General features: G+C 37.5%; 1 protein-coding gene across 6 annotated transcripts in view; it reads right to left on the reverse strand.

The window, feature by feature from the left end:
* Positions 1 to 18,634, reverse strand: part of TNIK (TRAF2 and NCK interacting kinase) — a 350,899-nt gene that overhangs the window by 43,151 nt on the left and 289,114 nt on the right. For all 6 annotated transcript variants that reach the window (XM_036218652.1, XM_036218651.1, XM_036218649.1 and 3 more), the window contains 3 exons: positions 13,950 to 14,114; positions 10,728 to 10,967; positions 8,130 to 8,236 (listed from right to left, as the gene is read on the reverse strand). In XM_036218652.1, coding sequence (XP_036074545.1) covers positions 8,130 to 8,236; positions 10,728 to 10,967; positions 13,950 to 14,114 — 512 coding nt within the window. The remainder of the gene's footprint in view (positions 1 to 8,129; positions 8,237 to 10,727; positions 10,968 to 13,949; positions 14,115 to 18,634) is intronic.

Below are 18,634 nucleotides of genomic sequence, written 5' to 3' on the forward strand. Positions count from 1 at the left end.
ACTATTTATGGTATATTACCCTCTAGTCTATTTTCTTTTGTATCTATGGAGGCATACTGTATATTTGGTTTTGCAGCTTGCTTTTTCCCTCCAATGACACTGCATTGTGAGCAGTTTCTTATGCTTCTAAAAAAATAAAATCTTGGCTGCATACCAGTCCATTATATAGATAAATTAGTTTAACCATTCCTCTACTGTTACACATTAAAATGTTTCCAATACATTGCTGTGACAAGTAATACTGAAAGAAATAACTATCTACATGCACACAAATATTCAGTCATGTCTCTTTCCTGGAATTGGAATTCTTGGGTGAAAGAACATGAAATGGAGTATGTGTGTGCATATGTCTGTACGTGAATGTATGAAGGTCTTACTAGTTTTTGCTGAGCTGTGTGATGTGGTCCATCTTACTGAATTGTCACCATACTTTATTATGAGCAGTTTGCTAATTTATAAAAAAAATTGTATCTTGCTTTAATGTAGTTTAAAATGTTGCTACTCAGGTAGATTAATTTTTATTCATTTATTTGCCATTTATTATTCCTCTTCTGTGAATTGCTTAGTCAAGTTCTTTGCTTGTATAGCTAGTGGTGTACTTGCATTTTTAAATTTCTTGCAGGAAGTTTTTACATACCTTGGCTATTATCAAAGAGAGGTGTGTTTTCAAATAATTATTAAGTTCTAATTCAAGAAAAGTTTAGTGTGTTGGCAGGCTACTAGCCTTATCTTTTATAAAATCTTACTGCATTATTCACTTTCATATATTTCCTTCTCTCAAAATTGTGATATTTATTCACTTACTCAGTTGGTTTATACCAGGCATTGGGTCAGGAATTAGAGATATAGTAATGACTAAGACACAGCCGTGTCCTCTGCCAGCTTAGTCGGACACACAAAACCGATTCCATTAGATGTGTTGCCTTCAGTGAGCACAGGGCAATATGGGAGCACAGAGTACGGATACCTAGGCCACTTTTGGTGATCATGGAAGCTATTGCAGAAGAAGAGACATTTAAGCAGTGATTGTGAAAGGCAGCTGCTGAGGATTTTATGACTTCATTATAAAAATAAGCATGGTCAAAGTTTCTACAAAGCTCTTCCTTTTTAAGTGATAGCCTACAGACCTTTTCATTTTTTCTTAAAAGTGCATAATGCTGGACATAGATGATTCAGTGAGACCTGTGACTCAAAGCTCGAATTTACTACCATTCAACTGCTAAGGGGAGCCACATTGGTCCCCTCCATATTTCCAGCATCTTTAGTTCTCAAAGAAGCATTTCACATCTTCCTAATGGAGTCACTGTAGTGCTATGATTTTAATGCAGTGAGATATATTAAATGTAAATTTATGCCTTCATTTTGCTCAGCCCATTTCAAGAGTATCAACTGCATACCAGGTACTCTGCGGTGTGATGAGTGTCAGATGTTTTGCACATAAATATGAAAATAATATGGCCTCTTTCCTTGAGACATTTGCAAATTGGTCTGCCAAAAACCTGGTCACAAAATGGCATCCATTTAGCAGGAACTAAACCAAAAAATACCTTTTTGAAAACGTAAGAATTTTGCTTTCTGGTAACGTATCTGCCAAAAATATCTGATAGAGTTACAAAAATTCTTAAATATTTGGTTATTGGAAAACCAAAATTTATTAATTTTGATCACAGAAATGTAAAATTTATGATAACATTTATCTTTTACGTTTTTTATGGTAAAGGGGTTGCTAAGTTAGCACACCAATAAAATCGACTTCAAAAGTGATTGTTGATAAACTTCAAGAAAAGTTTTAAATTTCTTGGTATTTTTATGGCATGCCTTTGTATAATAGTTATTTTGGTGAAAACTGTTAGCATCTAATTGACTGAAATATATTCTGATCCACATTGGACATAACCCTGATTTGGGGAAAACATAAAATGATAAATGTGTAATACTTCTGAAGTATCCTACATTTCAAATTTTTCATTCTTCATAAAGAAATAATCCATCTTCTTTAATTCCAAAATAATGAATTCTTCCTATTGTCCTCTCTTATTAAAAAGTAGTGGTCAGGAATTATTTACATGTTATTTAGTAAGTTCTACAAATTTTTTTCTAAAATGTATTGCTAACCAAAGTGTATTACAAATTTGGGGCGATGGGCATACAAAGGTTTTTTAGTAGTTGCTCTAGTTTTGTGGAATAATAATATAGTATTTTTTGTATTAAAAAAATCTATTGAGGGAAGGATGGCTGCGAGCTCTGAGTTTTTTCCCCTGGTGGCTGTGGTGCGGCAGTGGGATCCAGTTATTAGCTCTAACACAGCACTCCTTTGATCATTTAACCCAAACTTTTTTTAACCTTAAGCACCTACTTTGTGAGACTCATTGGATCCATATGAGAGATGGAGGGCAGCACAGGGCAGATAGTCAAGTTACAACACAGTCCTAGAGGTGAGATATGTGCTGTGGAGATAATAGCGAACAAGCCAATACTCTGCATGCTGTGTGTGAAAGAATCGATAAATATTGTTGGTGTTTGGGGAACAATGAATGTAGCTTGGATCAGTCAAGGTGGTATCAGGAAGGAGACAGGACTTGATTGGGCTTTGGAAGGGTGAGGAGGAATCCTGGGGGGACAGCCTGAGCAAAGACACAAGGCCTGGGGTTTTCCTAAGGCTCGTGGAAGTATAGGACATCACCCTTCTGGAGTACCAAGTCTGTGTTAGGAAACTCTGGGAGAATCGGTCATCAGAGGAAACTCTGGGAGAATCGGTCATCAGAGGAAACTGGGAGAATCAGTCATCAGAGGAAACAAGTGGCTTATGGCAGCAATGGCCTGTAAAGCCAGAGAACATGGACCTCCCAGGGTAAGCTTATGAATGACTGGCCAGGAGAGAGGCAACTGACCAGGTAGGACACTGCTATCACATCAGATGATAATGCCCAGGCCAGGATTGTCCTAGCATAAAAGAGGGGCATAGGCATTATTTAGCAGAACCAGCTGGGATGAGCATACATCGCTGATGGAACTCAGAGCCTCTTTCTGGGTAAAACTAATTGGTTCCCAAGGGCATTAAATCCCTGACCTGGGCCTCATTAGCACAAGTCCTCCCCACTGCAGCTAGCTAGCGTGAGGGCTGATTTTAACAGGGTAGCTATTTTTGCTGCTGGAGACTGGAAAAAGTATTTAGTTTCTACATAACCACACACAGAAATAGAAAAAAACTTTAAAATGCCTTTTCTATCTTTTTTTTTTTTGTAAAATATGAGTATTTTGAAAAAATGTCTTACTGTTCACATTTTTTTCTTCCTTATTATGTAGTAATATGTGGTCTAGCCTTGGGGCCAAGGGGTCTGAAATATATGCTCTTAAATCGATTTCGGAATTTCATGAAATAATAGATTTCTCTTGTTCACATATTAACTGAGCCTACTCAGATCCAAATGTGTAAAACATTAAAAACATTCATATGGCTTTTTAAAAATGCTAACTCTTAGTTCAGATACTCACCATCCCTCAGACAATGCTGTTTGGTATATGAAACATACAGGAAAATGAAAAAATGCGACAATTGTTCCATTTACTTGAATTGTATAAAAAGTCGAAACAAAATTAGGATTACAAAGTGATTTCTTGGCCCAAATACTTGGGCCAAGTCTATAATTAACTGGCTGACTGCCAAAATTCACTTATTTGTTCTTTGATGACACAACCAATGAGGATGAGGAGCCATAAGAAGACAGGTTTGGGATGGGACAGAGAATTGTTCTTTGGAATTAAGCATTTAGTCATTAGGTTTTGACTGGGTGTTTCTGGCTTAATTTAAATCTTTTCATATTTTGAATGTACTTGTTTGATCAAATTTTAATTTGCTTTAAAAGAACACATGAATCAAAGTTAAATATTAAAATGCTTCGAATTAAAAAAAAAATGGTATTTTAAAAAATGAACAAATCGAATGTTGATTTAAACTCAAGTGATCACCCTGACAGTATAAAGCATTTGGGAGTCCATAGAGCATCTGAGAACTGCCCTTTGATCTTACAGCCTGAGCGATGCCCAGCTGCACATACATGAGACAGAAGGGTAGGGAACAGCTGATGGGGGTCACAGTGACCATGCTTTCAGCCGGACTTTAGCCATCTAGGAAGGGAACCATTAAATGCACATAACGATAGTAGTTCTAGCTTTAGTAGGGTAGTTTCAGTGCTATAAATAGGAACCATGGGACAACAACCCTTAAAAGGTAGTGAATGTCACAGGATCAATAACCCTGAGGTTAAGAAGTGCTGTTAAAAGACTCACTAAACTACATGGGGAGTAAGGTGGAGGCAAAATGGTGCCCTGTCGGTCAATGGATTATGAGCTCCCTTTCTCTTGGGAAAATGAGGCAGCAATGTCAGCTGTGTTCATTACTAATAGATTAGCAATGGGTGATGCTAAAGAGTCAGGATGCTGGTTCACAGCTAGCTACCAGGTTTCAAATGCTGGCTCCAACCCTTATTAATTTTGTCACCTTGGGTAATTTACTTAACTTGTGTTCATCTCAAAATGGAGGTGGTCATAGTCATTACCTCAAAGAGTTGTTATATGGTTCAAATTAGTTAACATCTAATGCACACTGAACAGTACTCTGCATATATAAGTGTTCCAGAAGTGTTTAATGAATAAAGAAATAAATAGGAAATTGTCCCAAACTAAGCAGAAGGCAGGGATTCACAGGGGTGGCCCAATCATACTTTCATGACTGACTGAAGCCAGCACAGCTGTACCTCCTCCAAACTGTATGTATTTAATAACATGTTTTTTATAGCGATCTTTTTGATTTAGTGGGGCATGTGGAGATAGTAAAAGAATGACATAACAAACAGTATTTTTCTGAAAAAAGAAAGGCTACTGAAAATAGTGAAGCTTTTTTTCTCCCTCATGTTATAGGTATATACTTGTATATGCCCATTCTAACTCAAGAGTCTTCTATTCAGGATAATAAGTAGTTTATTGATCAAAACATACTGTTCCCCAAATTATTAAAAAACATCACACATTCTGCAGTTACTATATGACATCTTGCAACTAGTAACTGTAGTTCATTAGTACTGAATTCAGGAAGCAAAACTGAACTTCATAACCATTAGGCTCTGCCTTCTTTTTCTTCACTGGTTTATCACAACAGTAGTTTATTTCTCACTCAAATCGCAAAATGCAAAACAGGTAGAATTTCTCTCTCGCTGGCTCTTCTCCAAATGGTGACTTGGGGACTCAAGAAGAATTTTGCCCCTAATAATACCTGTAGCTTCAAGACCTGGTCCCAGAGTCAGGCAGCCTTGGTTGAATCACTGGGTCCCAAAGAAATATGCAGCCCTGCACATAGTAGGTATTCGATATACATTTGCCGAATTTAACAAATGAAATAAAAAAAATAATAACAAAACAACCTGAACCTGTCCCTTATTACATGTGTAATCTTTCTTGGGATTCATTCTAATTGCTAATTTTCCAATCTCCCTTAACAATCATTTAAAAGAAAAGCCTGGGAGGACAAAAGGCATATTGACTAAGTATAAGAAGTATAGCTTAGAAGCACCATAAAAGATGAATTATTTAAAAGAACACCTTTTCTATAGCTTTACGGATGGGCAGTTATCTGACAAATGGTACAAAAAGAACTCTAAGGACCCCTTTAGGACCACCAGAAAGTAGGGGAGTCTCTATGTTACAGTAGTGGCCCCCACTGAATCACATCTCTCAGTGTCCATGCCCCTGTGTATCTCCTTTATACACTGACTCAGGGCTTGATCCTGTGACCTGTGATGGCCAATGGGATATCAGCAAAGATGATGTAAGCACAAGCTGACTAGCACTTGTGCATTGGGGCTTTCCTTCCTGGAATGCTGTCCTTAGACTGCCAAACAGTAAAGAAGCCCGGGACGAAAGACCACATGAAGGTGCAGGTGACCCATCAGCTAAGTGCAGCTGCATGATTGAGCTCAAGTGAGACCAAGAGACCTTCTTAACAAACCCACAGTAGGGTAGTTTTGGGGCTATAAAAGCACCAATTGTGAAAATTAATAAATTGTTATTATTTCAGGCCACTAAGTTTCAGGGTGCTTTATTATGCAGCAAAGGTGAACTAAAGCTACCTCTATCACAGTAAATAAAACCCATCCTGAAGCTTTTAAAAATGAAATCCAATCCACATTGCAAAGTCTGATTCACATCTTGAATGTTGGTCACTCAAAGACCATGGAAGCGGGCATGTTTGGTAAGGTTATTTTATGTGGCAGAGATGGAGATTCTTCATCCTTCCTGTTCCCCATAATCTCTCTCACTTTCATTGTAGGTAATTTTAGTTGCTATAGATCAAGCACCATTTTAACTTTTAGTCTTTCCTTCTATAAACCAAAAAGAGAGAGAACTATTGTAATATAGTCAAATAAAAAGCAGCTCTTTGTTCCCCGTAAAGTGTTATTTTAATGACATCAGGGCTCAAGATAGTTGACATCTTAGCTTACTCCCTCCCCACTACCTCTGTAAGCACAATAATGCTGTCTCACACTGTGCATGCTTTGCACAAAGTACAAAATTTAAGTGGTTTTGAGGGAAAAGTACATGTTTTGCAAGCCACTGACTATCAGATGTCAACTATCTTGGGTCCTGATGTCATTACAATAACACTTCTGGGGGAACAAGGAGCTGCTTTTTATTTGACTATGTTACAAAAGTTCTCTCTTTCTTTTTGGTCTATGGAAGGAAAATACTCAAAGTTGAAATGATGCATGACCTATAGCCACTAAAATTCTAAGCAACTGATCTAGTGAACACAACCTTGTGCGCAGAGTTCAAAGGAGAAGAAGCACTGATAATAGGGCTTCTAGTTGCTTGAAGAAGGTGACTGAGAAAGTTCAGGCTGGTTTCTGGTCACTGTATAGCCCAGTCTTCCTCAGCCCTGCTGAGCAAAACCAGTTCAGTATGAATCTGAAAAGTAACTGGGAAAAAATGGCTTATCCATAGCTTCCTGCAGTTGGTAATTCCACTCAGAATGGGTTAGTTTCTTTGCCCTAAAAGGATTCATGTTCTAAGTATAGTTCCATCTTATTTATAGAATGACCCCTTCCTAAGGCCTTCATATGAAGAGGAAAATTAAAGCTTTATGATCAAAAGAATTTCATATTTTAAAGATATGTACAAATAATCATAACCTTCATTTCCAGTCTCTTTTTTTCTCTTACTAGCAAGGGAGAGTCCTTCTCTTATTATGAACACGAGGAAGAAGAATAAAACAGCCTGCCCAAGCTCATCCTTTTTTTAGTCTTGACAGAGCCCATTTGCTATTTCAGTTGATTCTAAAAGGGAATGTATTCATCATGAAAAATCTGAGGGAAGCTTGAGGAACTATACCAGCCAACAGCATCTGTTACCACATAAAATCTGTTCAAATACTGTAAAGATATTGTTTACTTTCTAGCTCCTCTTGAGACCTCTACACCAACCAGTAGGGGGATGCAACTTCCTGACTGTAGAATTACACATCGTTGATGGAGAATTCTAGGAGAGCACAGAACACCAGTGGAAACATAACTATATTTCAGTGACCCTCCATGATGCCGAAGAGAGAATTTCCTCATAAGAGCTAGTCCTTCTGTAATTTGCCATGCTAGGGAAACTCCTTACTGAATTTCTTTGGCAATTACTTTCTAACATCTCAATCGTTCTCAGCACACATTTCTTGACCTGATGCTAAAAAACACCTCAAACCAGGCCATTTTGTTCTGTTGACTCCACAAAATGGACTCTGAAGTAATGGTTTGCTACAATCAGATTCATATTTGCAGTTTTACTCCCAGATTTTTAAACCTGTCAGTTAAGGTACACCTGATTGGCTTCTGGGATGCTTCATTCATTCATTCACTTATTCAATCGTTCATTGATTCATTCATTCATGAATCCTTACTGTACACTGATTTCTGTGAAAGGCTGCTGAAGTAATAAAAGGCCTCTATTCTGGCCCACCAAAACTTATAGTTCAGGTGGCCAGTTAATACATCTCTGAAGTGAAAAAAGAACAAAGACATCTTTTAGGAAAGTGATAATGACAGAGGTAGGTGCAGGCTTTTTCCTTTACCTTAACCATCTTTCTCCTTTACCTTGCTCTGATGGGTTGAGATCCTAGTCTGGGTCCCAGAGCACTACCATTTCCAGGAGAATTCTTTCTGGCTAACGCTGGGGATATAGAAGTTGTTCTTTGAGGCACCTGAAAAAAAAAACACAACAACGCAGAATTCAGAAATACTGTCCATAAAATAGCTTCCATAAGCTACTGGCTGAAAAACAGCCCACTCTTTCCGAAAGATTTGCCAAGAGTTACAGAAATGATCAGACACATCTTTCATGTGTCAGGGAAGAAACATCTTCATTTCTTAAAACTATTTGACTCTAAATAAAATCAAACAAAACACATTGAGCACATTCAACAACCATTAAGGGGTACGAACCTGAATTTTCAAAACAAATTTGAAAACACACCCAGCTAATTATTTTCATTCATTGAGTTAAAATAATTGACTTTCTTTTGTGCAGAGTGGTGGACCCAGAAATTTCTTTAGGGTACCATAAACTCACCTGGTCATTGGAAATTGCATCAGATGAGAGCCATCCAGATAAACCAAGTTCCATTTTTAGCTCACATCACAACTGACAAACAGATAAGGAAATTATGAAACCTGGTAAGAAACTAGAGTATCAGGCTAGAACTTCAGACGTAAGCCACATGTCAGTGAGCTCAGAGAAACTATTGCAATATACCCTGCATGTTTCCACTTCCTAATCGACTTGCGATTACTAATTAAAAACAAACCCTAAAACATCCCGGTTTGGAAAGTCAACCAGCACATGTAATAAAAAACAAAATTAACCCTGAAAATACTAGAAGGGTCTTCAAAAAGACTATGTGAGTACCAATCAGACTGTTAGATACAGCAGGAAATGCACCATTAGTTTACCTGGTAAGGGCCTAAGGTAGAATTCAAGTATGCCTTATTTTATGAAACACTTTTTAATGGAATCAGATATGGCAAGTGCATTAAAGGAGTCGAACATAAGGGGAGAGTAGAGGGAAAAATTACTTTATGAAAGTGACCAGGAAATGAAAATGTAGATGTCCCATGACAGCTAATTGGGTTAAACATTTGTCAGGTGCTTCAGTTTTTATTCGTTTTTTTTTTGTGAGTATGCGTGTGTGTGTGTGTGTGTGTGTGTGTGTGTGTGTGTGTGTGTGTGTGTGTGTGTCAGGGTGGGAGGGTTCTTTTAAAGTGGTTTTGTGTTTTGTACTAGATATTTTTAAATGTGCTTTGTTTTAATATTACTAATATTGTTAATAAATTAAATGATGTTAACATTTATATAAGTTTTGTTGGTTATCAGAATACATTTTAAGATAAAGACCTAGAAAGATGAGTCAGTTAAGTGAAACAGAATGACCAAATCAGTGCTCCCATCTGCTCAAATTAAATATCCCTACTACTATTTTTCCTTTTTTGTTTGTAAACATAAATAGTTGTAGAGAAGAGTCTAATAAAATTTTAAAACCTGAAACCTGTGTATTGATCTAAATTTTTCTCCACGAGTTATAAATGTATGCCTGCATTTTTTTAGTGGATCGATAACCTCCATTTTTAGTTTCCTCAGCTCTTGTGTCTGTTCCTCTGTTTACTCTGTTTTTCATATTGAACTTTGATCCCTAAATAACATTTTTTGATGGCATCTCTGCTTCCATAAGGGGAAAATACCAACGAAAAATCCATTATCCGTTATTTCCATTTTCAAAATAATAAAAAGCCTGTGATAATATGTTTTTCAAAGAACAATGAGGAAAAATACTGGAGAATCATTGGGTTAAAAAGTATTTTTTTTTTTCCTGAAATCATCAATGGTATTGATCTCTGGAAATCAAGGGACATTCCATTTGTCATAGCTCCTATACTGAGGTCAGGACAAAGGGGAATCCTGAACCACAAAGACTCTGATGCAAAAATTTCTCCAGTAACTTGAAGTACTTCTGGGTTGTCTTCAGTGAGATGCACGGCCACATTTCAGGATACTTTTTGGAACAAGTACCAACTCAGTTTAGACAAAAACAAAAGAAACCAAACCCAGGATTATTTTGTCCAGTGGGATGATGGGTCATTTTACTTCACAGTTTTATCCTCAGTAATTAGTTAAGGTTGGAATTAAATTATGACCTGGCCTAGAAGGAGCTTTCCTTAAATGCAACCAACTAAAATATTCTCTAGGAGCAATACTATTCTCTAAACTCCTGAAATCTGGTTTCACTTTGTATCATTAAGAATAGGAATAAATGAATTTATATTTTCTATCTGGAAGTTTCTCAATTTGTCTAGATGTAAATTCGGTCCCAATGAAAATATTCATTATTCTATTTGTTAATGTAGATAGTAAAATAATAGTTTGGAATGCTTGGGGTTGAGAATTCTAGTTCTAGATACGGGGTATATACTTTTAAGTCATCCAACCAATTTGAGCCTCTATTTCTTTGGGGAAAACGGAGGTCAGAGATGATAAACAACAATCTAAGTCACAGGCTGGGAATGAGGAATGACCAAAACAGACGTGAGAGGGGACAGTGCTTTGGCATTATGATGTCTATTATTATGATAGGTCTGGAATTGGGGTAATAATAATCAACAATAATGGTGATGACAATAAGAACACCCCGGTAATGTTACCTTTGGTGGAATGTCTTCTTCCTGTCGTAACCAAGAGCTTCGGTCAAACTTCTCAATACGAGTGGGGAGAGGAGGGTTTTCCGAAGTGGGATCTGAGTTCTGGCGTGGCATCTCGACGCGGTGAGAGGTCACGGTCAGAGCCTCCTGAAACCCCGAGATGCCCTTGGTAGGCTGCTCGTGCACTGACTGGGAGGCGGTCAAGGCAGGGCCTTGGGATTTTACAGCTACCAGATGTGGGATCTAAGGATCAAACCGACATCGGAGTTGTTACAAGAAAGAGCAGATCACTCAGTGGAAGGAAAAACAAGGTTTAGGATCCATGAACTGGAGCACATGGAGCCCATTGCCGCTATCTACCACATGCTTCTAAACACTCTTCAAAATTTTCCACTTAGAGCTATGTGGACTGAACCAGGGATCCTGGCAAAAGTTAAATGACTTATTTGGAACTGCTGAGAAGTCAGCGAAATAAGTGTGACGATAGTACCAATAGTGAACATTTATTGACCAGCAGCAGTGCAATATATTTCAAGTACTTCTCTTGCGATATTAGAAATGTCGTTTTTTTAAAACCCCTAACCTGGACTCTAGAGAGTACTATTGCATAGGTAAACAAAAATTACTCTGGATAGCTTACTACTTATGATGTACTAAATCCACCACAAGGTGGACACAATTATTTCCCTAATTTTTCACGTGAGAATGTAAGGCACAGAGGGGTTAAGCAACATTCCAGTTTTCACAGCTAACACATGCTGGAGCCTGAACTGGAACCCACACGTACCCCCACAGCCTATGCCCAACTGCTAGGCTACCCTGCTTTGTGGTGAACTGGCTCTTAATACCCATGATATATTTACTTATTAACACCAGGATGTTTCTTTTAGAGTTGTAAGTCTCACAATTAGGCATGTGGAGACGTTTTTCATGCAGGAAGGACATGTGGTCTTTTGGAAGAGATGTGGCTCTTTAAGACAAATCATTAAACTCTAGATTTCAGAGTTACTTGCACTGCTCACACTGCATTGTTAGTAGTATATAAGCTTGTCTTCTCCTCCATCAGGAAGATAAGCTCCCTGGAGACAGAAGTCACATCTGCTCAAATTAAATATTACTACATTGTATTTCTGTGTCTAGCACTGTGCCTAGCATGGGGAAGGTGTTTGATAAATCTTGGCTGGGGAAACATCTAGAAAGCTTTCTAAAATTAACTGTTAATTCAACTAACATTCATTTGTATCTGCTTTGGACAAGGAACCTATCGGACCCTCTGTGGTCTGAAATCTCAGTGCTGGACAGCTGGGGACATTTCTCCAGCCCCCTACAGCAGCCGGGCCTCCGTCCTCTTGCCCTTGAGGTCTTATCCTGAAACAGCCCTGCCCCAGCCTCTTCAGGCCCTCTTTAATCTGAAATCTGAAAGCTGAAATGTTATTAATTATAGATCAAAGGAAATCCTCAAAGTCTAGTTAAGCTCAATGTCATGCTTCACCCAGAATAATATTGTAATAAAATTTGTATTAATGTTAAATATAACTACATTAAATAATATTTAAAAAGTATATTTTAAAAATACGTAGCACAAAACACTAAACCACTTTAAAAGAGCAAAGAAGTAAAGACAAAAATTCGAGCACCTGAAGAACACTTAATATAATTCACTGTCATAGGATATCTACATTTTCATTTCCTAGTCACTTTCATAAAGTTTCATAAGTTTTTCTTCTACTTTCCCCTTTTAAAGAGCAAAAGAACCCCTAAAGGGTCCAAGTTAGGGTTTAAAAAATTTTTAAAATTTCTTTGTTTCTCTAGGTATAGTTGGTATACAATTTTATATTGGTTATATTGGTTTTAGACGTATGATATGGTGATTTGACATCTCTATGTCTTACAATGTGATCACCCTACTAATTCTAGTAATCATCTATTACCATGTAAACTTATCACAATATTATTAACTATATACCCCTTCACCACACCCTCCCCTCCGGCAACCATTTCTTTGGTCTCTATCTCTATGAGTTTGTTTAGTTTTGCTTTTTTTTTTTTTTTTTTTTTTTTTTAGATTCCATGGATAAGTGAAACAATACCATATTTATTTTTCTCTGCCCAACTTATTTTACTTAGGGTAATACCCTCTAGGTCCATCCATGTTGTCACAGTTAGGGGTTTTAAGAAAGGAAGTTTGTGCGTTAAAAGAGAAGTTCCTATCAAAATGCATCCTATAGAAAGTCACACATGGAAGAATTACATGCAGATAAAAACAAGCAAGGGCAAGATTTGACCAACTGGCTGGTACCAAACAATCTTGGACCTCATATGCTAAAGGCAAACTTAAAACCGAGAATCCTTGATTCCAGCTCTACTCTTTTAAACTCTAGCTCACACAGCATGACATATTTCAAAAGTGACCTCAAAATATCTGGTGAAAGTGTTAATACAGGTGGAGGCCTGGGAGAAATTTAAAATATTTGGGTGAAAGCAACTGCATTACCTTTATTTTTCATAAAATTTCATACGCATTTCAGTTCATTTTTGCTATATATAATTTAAAAAGTCCTCTAAAACAGCCTTTTTTTTTTTTTTTCTAAAAGTGAAGTAACCTTTTTTCTTTTTCAAATGGCTTCAAACAAAGTGGTTCTCAAACTCTACCACTTATCACGATCACCAGGAGGGCTTGTTAAATCCCAACAGTTTGAGCAGCAGGCCTGAGATGGACCTGAGAATGTACATTTCTGTCAAGTTCCTGGGTGATGCTGACATTGCTAAGTCAGCAGCCATGCTTTGAGAACCAGTGGCTTAGAAGACACAATTTTATCCAAGTCCATTTAATTTTTCTGGTTTCAGGATCATGCCAAAATCCCAAGGAACAAAAAGACAATATAATAGTGAATGGTTATATGTGTACATATATATATATCAAAGGTCTATATAAATTTTATTTTGTAGCTAAAACTAAATACATGTTTGTTCCCACCTTGCAGAAACTTCTATGGGTCTCCAGAGAGGTCAATTTCCCAAGAGGTAACTTTGTGGTTGGCTCAAAGTAAAGGATGGCACTTTTTCCTTTCTTACCCCTTCCTCTATAGTGGGACCTACTATGTTACTCTGGATTCTATATTAAGGGCCATCATTTTATTGCTGAACCCATGTTACAATCTCCTGGGCTTTTAGTAGGTTTAACTGTTTACTGGAACGCCCGAGAGAACAAATGGGAGAATGTACCTGCGGATCAACCGGTCTGAGCATAGGCGGGGTCCGAGCAGGCTGAACGCCACTGATACTGAAGGACTCTGACCTTGGGGGCAGGCTGGGGTCAGACACCCTGTTGGCGACTTTGTGTGGCATGGCAGGTGAGCTCTGCCGGTTGAGCCTTGTCCGTTCTTCAACCTAGAAACAAAAACAGCAACAAAAAGAGAGTGTCAGTGGCTAGAAGGGTAGAAGCTGATTTACTTCCAAGTAAGCATTTTACGTAGTCGCCTGCACAGCCATTTTTCTGTCCCTTGGATCAATTTGTTTTGAGGAGTCCAAACTCCATGTCTGCTCTGCATCAGGAATTTGTGAGAAAGCTCCTTTCTGTCAGAGTAAACACGAACACGACAACCACACAGAATACTTAAGCCATCATCCTTTCCTTACCCATTATCATGTGCTATTTTAGTTAGCTGGGAATTTGGGACCTGCTTGAGTTCATCTAGCATTGATTGGGATATTATCTTGCTGATTGGTCACAAAGCCATGGGGGTCAGTGAGGGAGGCAAAGCGAACCATGGCAGGCATTGAGATTGCTTGGAGAAAACAGAAAATTGCTCTGAGTTGACTCATGGGACAGGGAGGGGAACAATATGGGAGGGCTGACAAGAGGATCAAGCTGAGCATGCTAACCCCCCATTTCTTCACATGCCCTCTTGATAGGCAAGTGGGAGTTCTAGGTGGCTTGCTTAATGAGCATGGCCCATCTCAAAGAGATTCCTCTATCATTTTCTTTCTTTCTCTTGAAGGGCCTTTTCTTTTCAGTTGTCTCTCCCTGCTCCCTAAAATACATTAGCCCTCCCCATTCTTTCCTTTTCCAGCTTGGACTCCACTGCCTTACTCTCCCCTTCCTCCTCCCTGTTTATCCACACATAGCATTCATTCTCGCTTCTCTTCCTCTTCTCCTCCTTCTCTCTGGCTGTGTTCTTGTCACTCCTTTCTTGCAGAGTGTCTCTCAGCCCAAAGCAGATAACTGATTGCAAGTGTTGCAAAGAAAAGGCTCATAGTACCAGGAATGCCCTTTATAAAGTTACCCCTTAGTATTTATTTGCAGCAGATAAGACTGTTTCAGAGGACGATTTTAAAGGAAAACTTATATAAATAAGATGTACACTGTAAGACATAATTTAAGATCTTCAACAATATAAAGAGGTCTAGGATTTTTCATCTAGATCCATCTTGCCTTCTTCTTTTTTTCTTTAGGGTCAATTTGACAGCTGTACTTTTCAAACCCACCAGGGCAATGTACCCCACCCTAATGAGCGTTAACTTTTAACTCTCTTCTGATGACTCACTGTCTGAGAATGACAAAGGCCTGTCATGGAACCCACATGAAGGTCCTCAGGATATATTCGTATGGAGCTGCTAAGAGTCTTTATTTATTTTATTGCCTGATTTGAAATAAATACAAAAAAAAAAATTTATTCTTTCTCATCCTCTCTATCCCACTTTGAATCTTTCTGGAGGCAGATTCAGTCTCATATACGGTGTAAGGCTGTTTTCTAAACTTTCATATTGCGAATATATTAACACGACAAGAAACACTAAGAATAGAAAACTGTCCTCCCTAATCTCCTTATGGGTAATCTGAACATCTCTTCTCCTTCTCATTATTTTGATAATGGGCAATTACCATGGCTGTACAGGTAATTGGCATCCAGTTGACTTTGGTTTTGAAATTCCAGGTCCCAGAAGCTTACCATATACCAAATAAGATTAGCTGCCAAAAAGCCAGGAATATAAATAAAAAATATATATACTTTGTGTATGTATGTCTGTAAAATATTACAACAGCAATCAATACTTGGCTATTACACTGAGCAAAAGCAAAGAACCAAGCCAGCTTTGAGGTAAGACCGCCAAAAAGAAGAAGTCTGCAAAGACAGCAATAGGTAAACTGAGACCAACACATGCAATGTATTGCTTTTGCAAATCCTAGACTCTTTGAAAAGAAGTTGATTATTTCCAGACCATCAGAATTAATCAAATATTAGCCATTTTCTTATTTCTAGGGCCGATCATTAATAGATAAATCACATGTCCAAGCACCTGTCACTCTCTGAACTCTCACCATTGAAATCATTCTGAACTCAGGAATTCAAGAAATTCTGACACACTTTCAAATAACTATCTGACTAGCCAGACTATAGCCACTTGTTACTTGACATTCAGAACCAAATATATTCAGGGAGTGAAGAATACTTATCATTATTATTTTTTTTTAACTGTATAAATACCTTCAGCTTTCAGTACACATTTAGAGACAGCACATTGAAAATAAATCAAAAAGTATGCCCCTAAAGGCTCCATCTTGAGCAAATAAACCATTTTAGAGATAATTCTTTTGGCAATTGCCAGCAACAAGGCTCCAGTAAACAAAACATCTTTGGCTCTAATAGGACTACAGGCCACCCAGGCCCTACAGTGGTCATTAGAAATTAATAGGGCTGAATAAGGGAGGCTGATTTTCACGGTTAATGGATTTGATTAGACTCTAGATATTACTAACGTGCTTGTAGTAAAAATTCTTATGTTTTGTATGAATTAGTTTACCTACTAAATCTTACCATTAGTGTGTTTTAGTCTTTAACATTCTAAAATATATAGTCTAATCTATTGTTACACTTTGCATATTATTCCAGAAAGGGTCAAGTGTGGTGAAATTTTCTGAGTTGAAGATTGTCGCAAGAAAGTTGAAAATTTATGAGAATTGTGTAACTAGAAGGCATCTGGTTACATACTTTGTCTCAAGAAAACTTTGATCTAAAATATTAGGACAATCATGCTGCCCACTGCTTTTGTACCACAGAAATAGCATGAGTATTAGAGGAAAATGAAATTAAATATCCTAATAACAGTTTCAGATGGACAGAGGAGAAGCTGAGTAATGTATCCAGAAGCAGGCAGACCCTTGTGATTATTTCGATAATGGACAAAGACCTGTCTCCTGATTCATCATATCTGTATCTACTAACTGAACAGGAGATAGATAGATATGAGCGAGACAAAAGAAGAAAGTGCCCCCTACTCCCTCCCAGAATAAGGAGATATGTGATTGAAAACTGCAGTACAATAAAGATGTTTTAATCTGCCTAGCACAATATTCGAAAAACAAACAAACAAACCAAAGTCTTATTAGCTGAGCCTCTGCTCTAACTTCCTGTTACCAAGAAAATGTAAAATACCAGAAGTACCACCAAAAATGAGGGTTCTTAAGTCATCAGAGTAACAAGGTGCCAGACCATAATGACAAAAGATACCTGTTACAAAGGTTTCATAGTTGAAAGTATTATCAACAAATATAGAGAACATTAGGAGAGACTCATCGATTGTACTATAAAAACAATACTTTTCTTACTAAAAGGATTATTTTAGCATTAAAACGAAAATAACTTTGGAGAGATTTGGGTCACCTCTGCAGAACTGCTATACCATTCATTACAGCATTATAGGGAGAAAGAAATAATAACTGTGGTCTCAGAAATAAAATTCTGCTCCAGGCAGGGCTATGCTTTCCATCGGGTACTATAAAAGTAATATCTGAGGCCTCTAAGATGTAGAAAAGCTACACAAATATAGAAAGCCTGAAAATAAATGCATCGATTATACGATTTCAAAAAAATTTTTCAAAAAAATAAAAACATATTTAAATGCATAAAGAAAACATTATATCAATGTCAATTATTAAATTGCTTTGTACATTTGAAAACAATTTACGGCGTACAATGTCTTGCTTAGCAATAATGAATATTTGCTGAGAGAATTTTAAAACAAAATTATAGAAGTAATTTAAAAAACATTGACAGCAAAAATATATTTATTATGTCATCCGGGTGCATTTTAATATGTTTTATATGACGTAGGGCCCATGGTGTTCTATGAAGGTCTTTGAATGCTTTACTTAAGGGCTCATGTGTGGTATATTGAACACAATCTTATGGGAATTCCTTTTCATTCTAACAGAAAAAAATTTTTTGAATTTTTTGGCAATGCTGGAGAAAGAGACAGAAATCAACAAATAACTTTTAAGTGCTCATTAGATACTTTGACCCTGTGCTCATGGCTCACATAAAGAGTTGAGTTGTTGGCAAAACCAAATGGGCAGATGGTTATCAAGCAAGCTGGGGATATCTCTTCAGAGAGGCACTTCCATGACAGAGAAGACTCTCATTCATATGGAATGGTTAAAATGCAGTCTTGTCTGAAGATAAGGGCTGAACTACTTTTCCAAGATCTAATCCTAACCAATGATTCCAGAGAAAAATATATATTCTCATTTGAATGAAGCATAAAACTTAAAAATAATAAGGTAGCTCTTTAGCATGCGGAGATAGGAAATGAAGTATGCACTTATCACTGTTCAGAGGTGGGTACAGGAGATGGGAAATGCATGAGAACTGCCCATGTGAAATCCAAACCAGAAACAAGAGGGGCAAAACATGTATTCCTTGCGGGAAACAATGGCCTTGGGAACAAAATATAAACATGTTGAAGACCATATTTCATTGGCATTTGTAAAGTACTTACAGTTTCAATGGCTCTCACATACATGATTGCCCAGGATCCTCCTGACTGCAAGGCAGGATGTATAGATGGGGAAGCTGCACCTCAGGAAGGCTACAAAACTTGTCCCTGGTCATACAGCAAGGAAGCGGAAG

This window comes from Rousettus aegyptiacus, unplaced genomic scaffold (assembly GCF_014176215.1).
Source record: "Rousettus aegyptiacus isolate mRouAeg1 unplaced genomic scaffold, mRouAeg1.p scaffold_m13_p_4, whole genome shotgun sequence".
Taxonomy (NCBI): domain Eukaryota; kingdom Metazoa; phylum Chordata; class Mammalia; order Chiroptera; family Pteropodidae; genus Rousettus; species Rousettus aegyptiacus.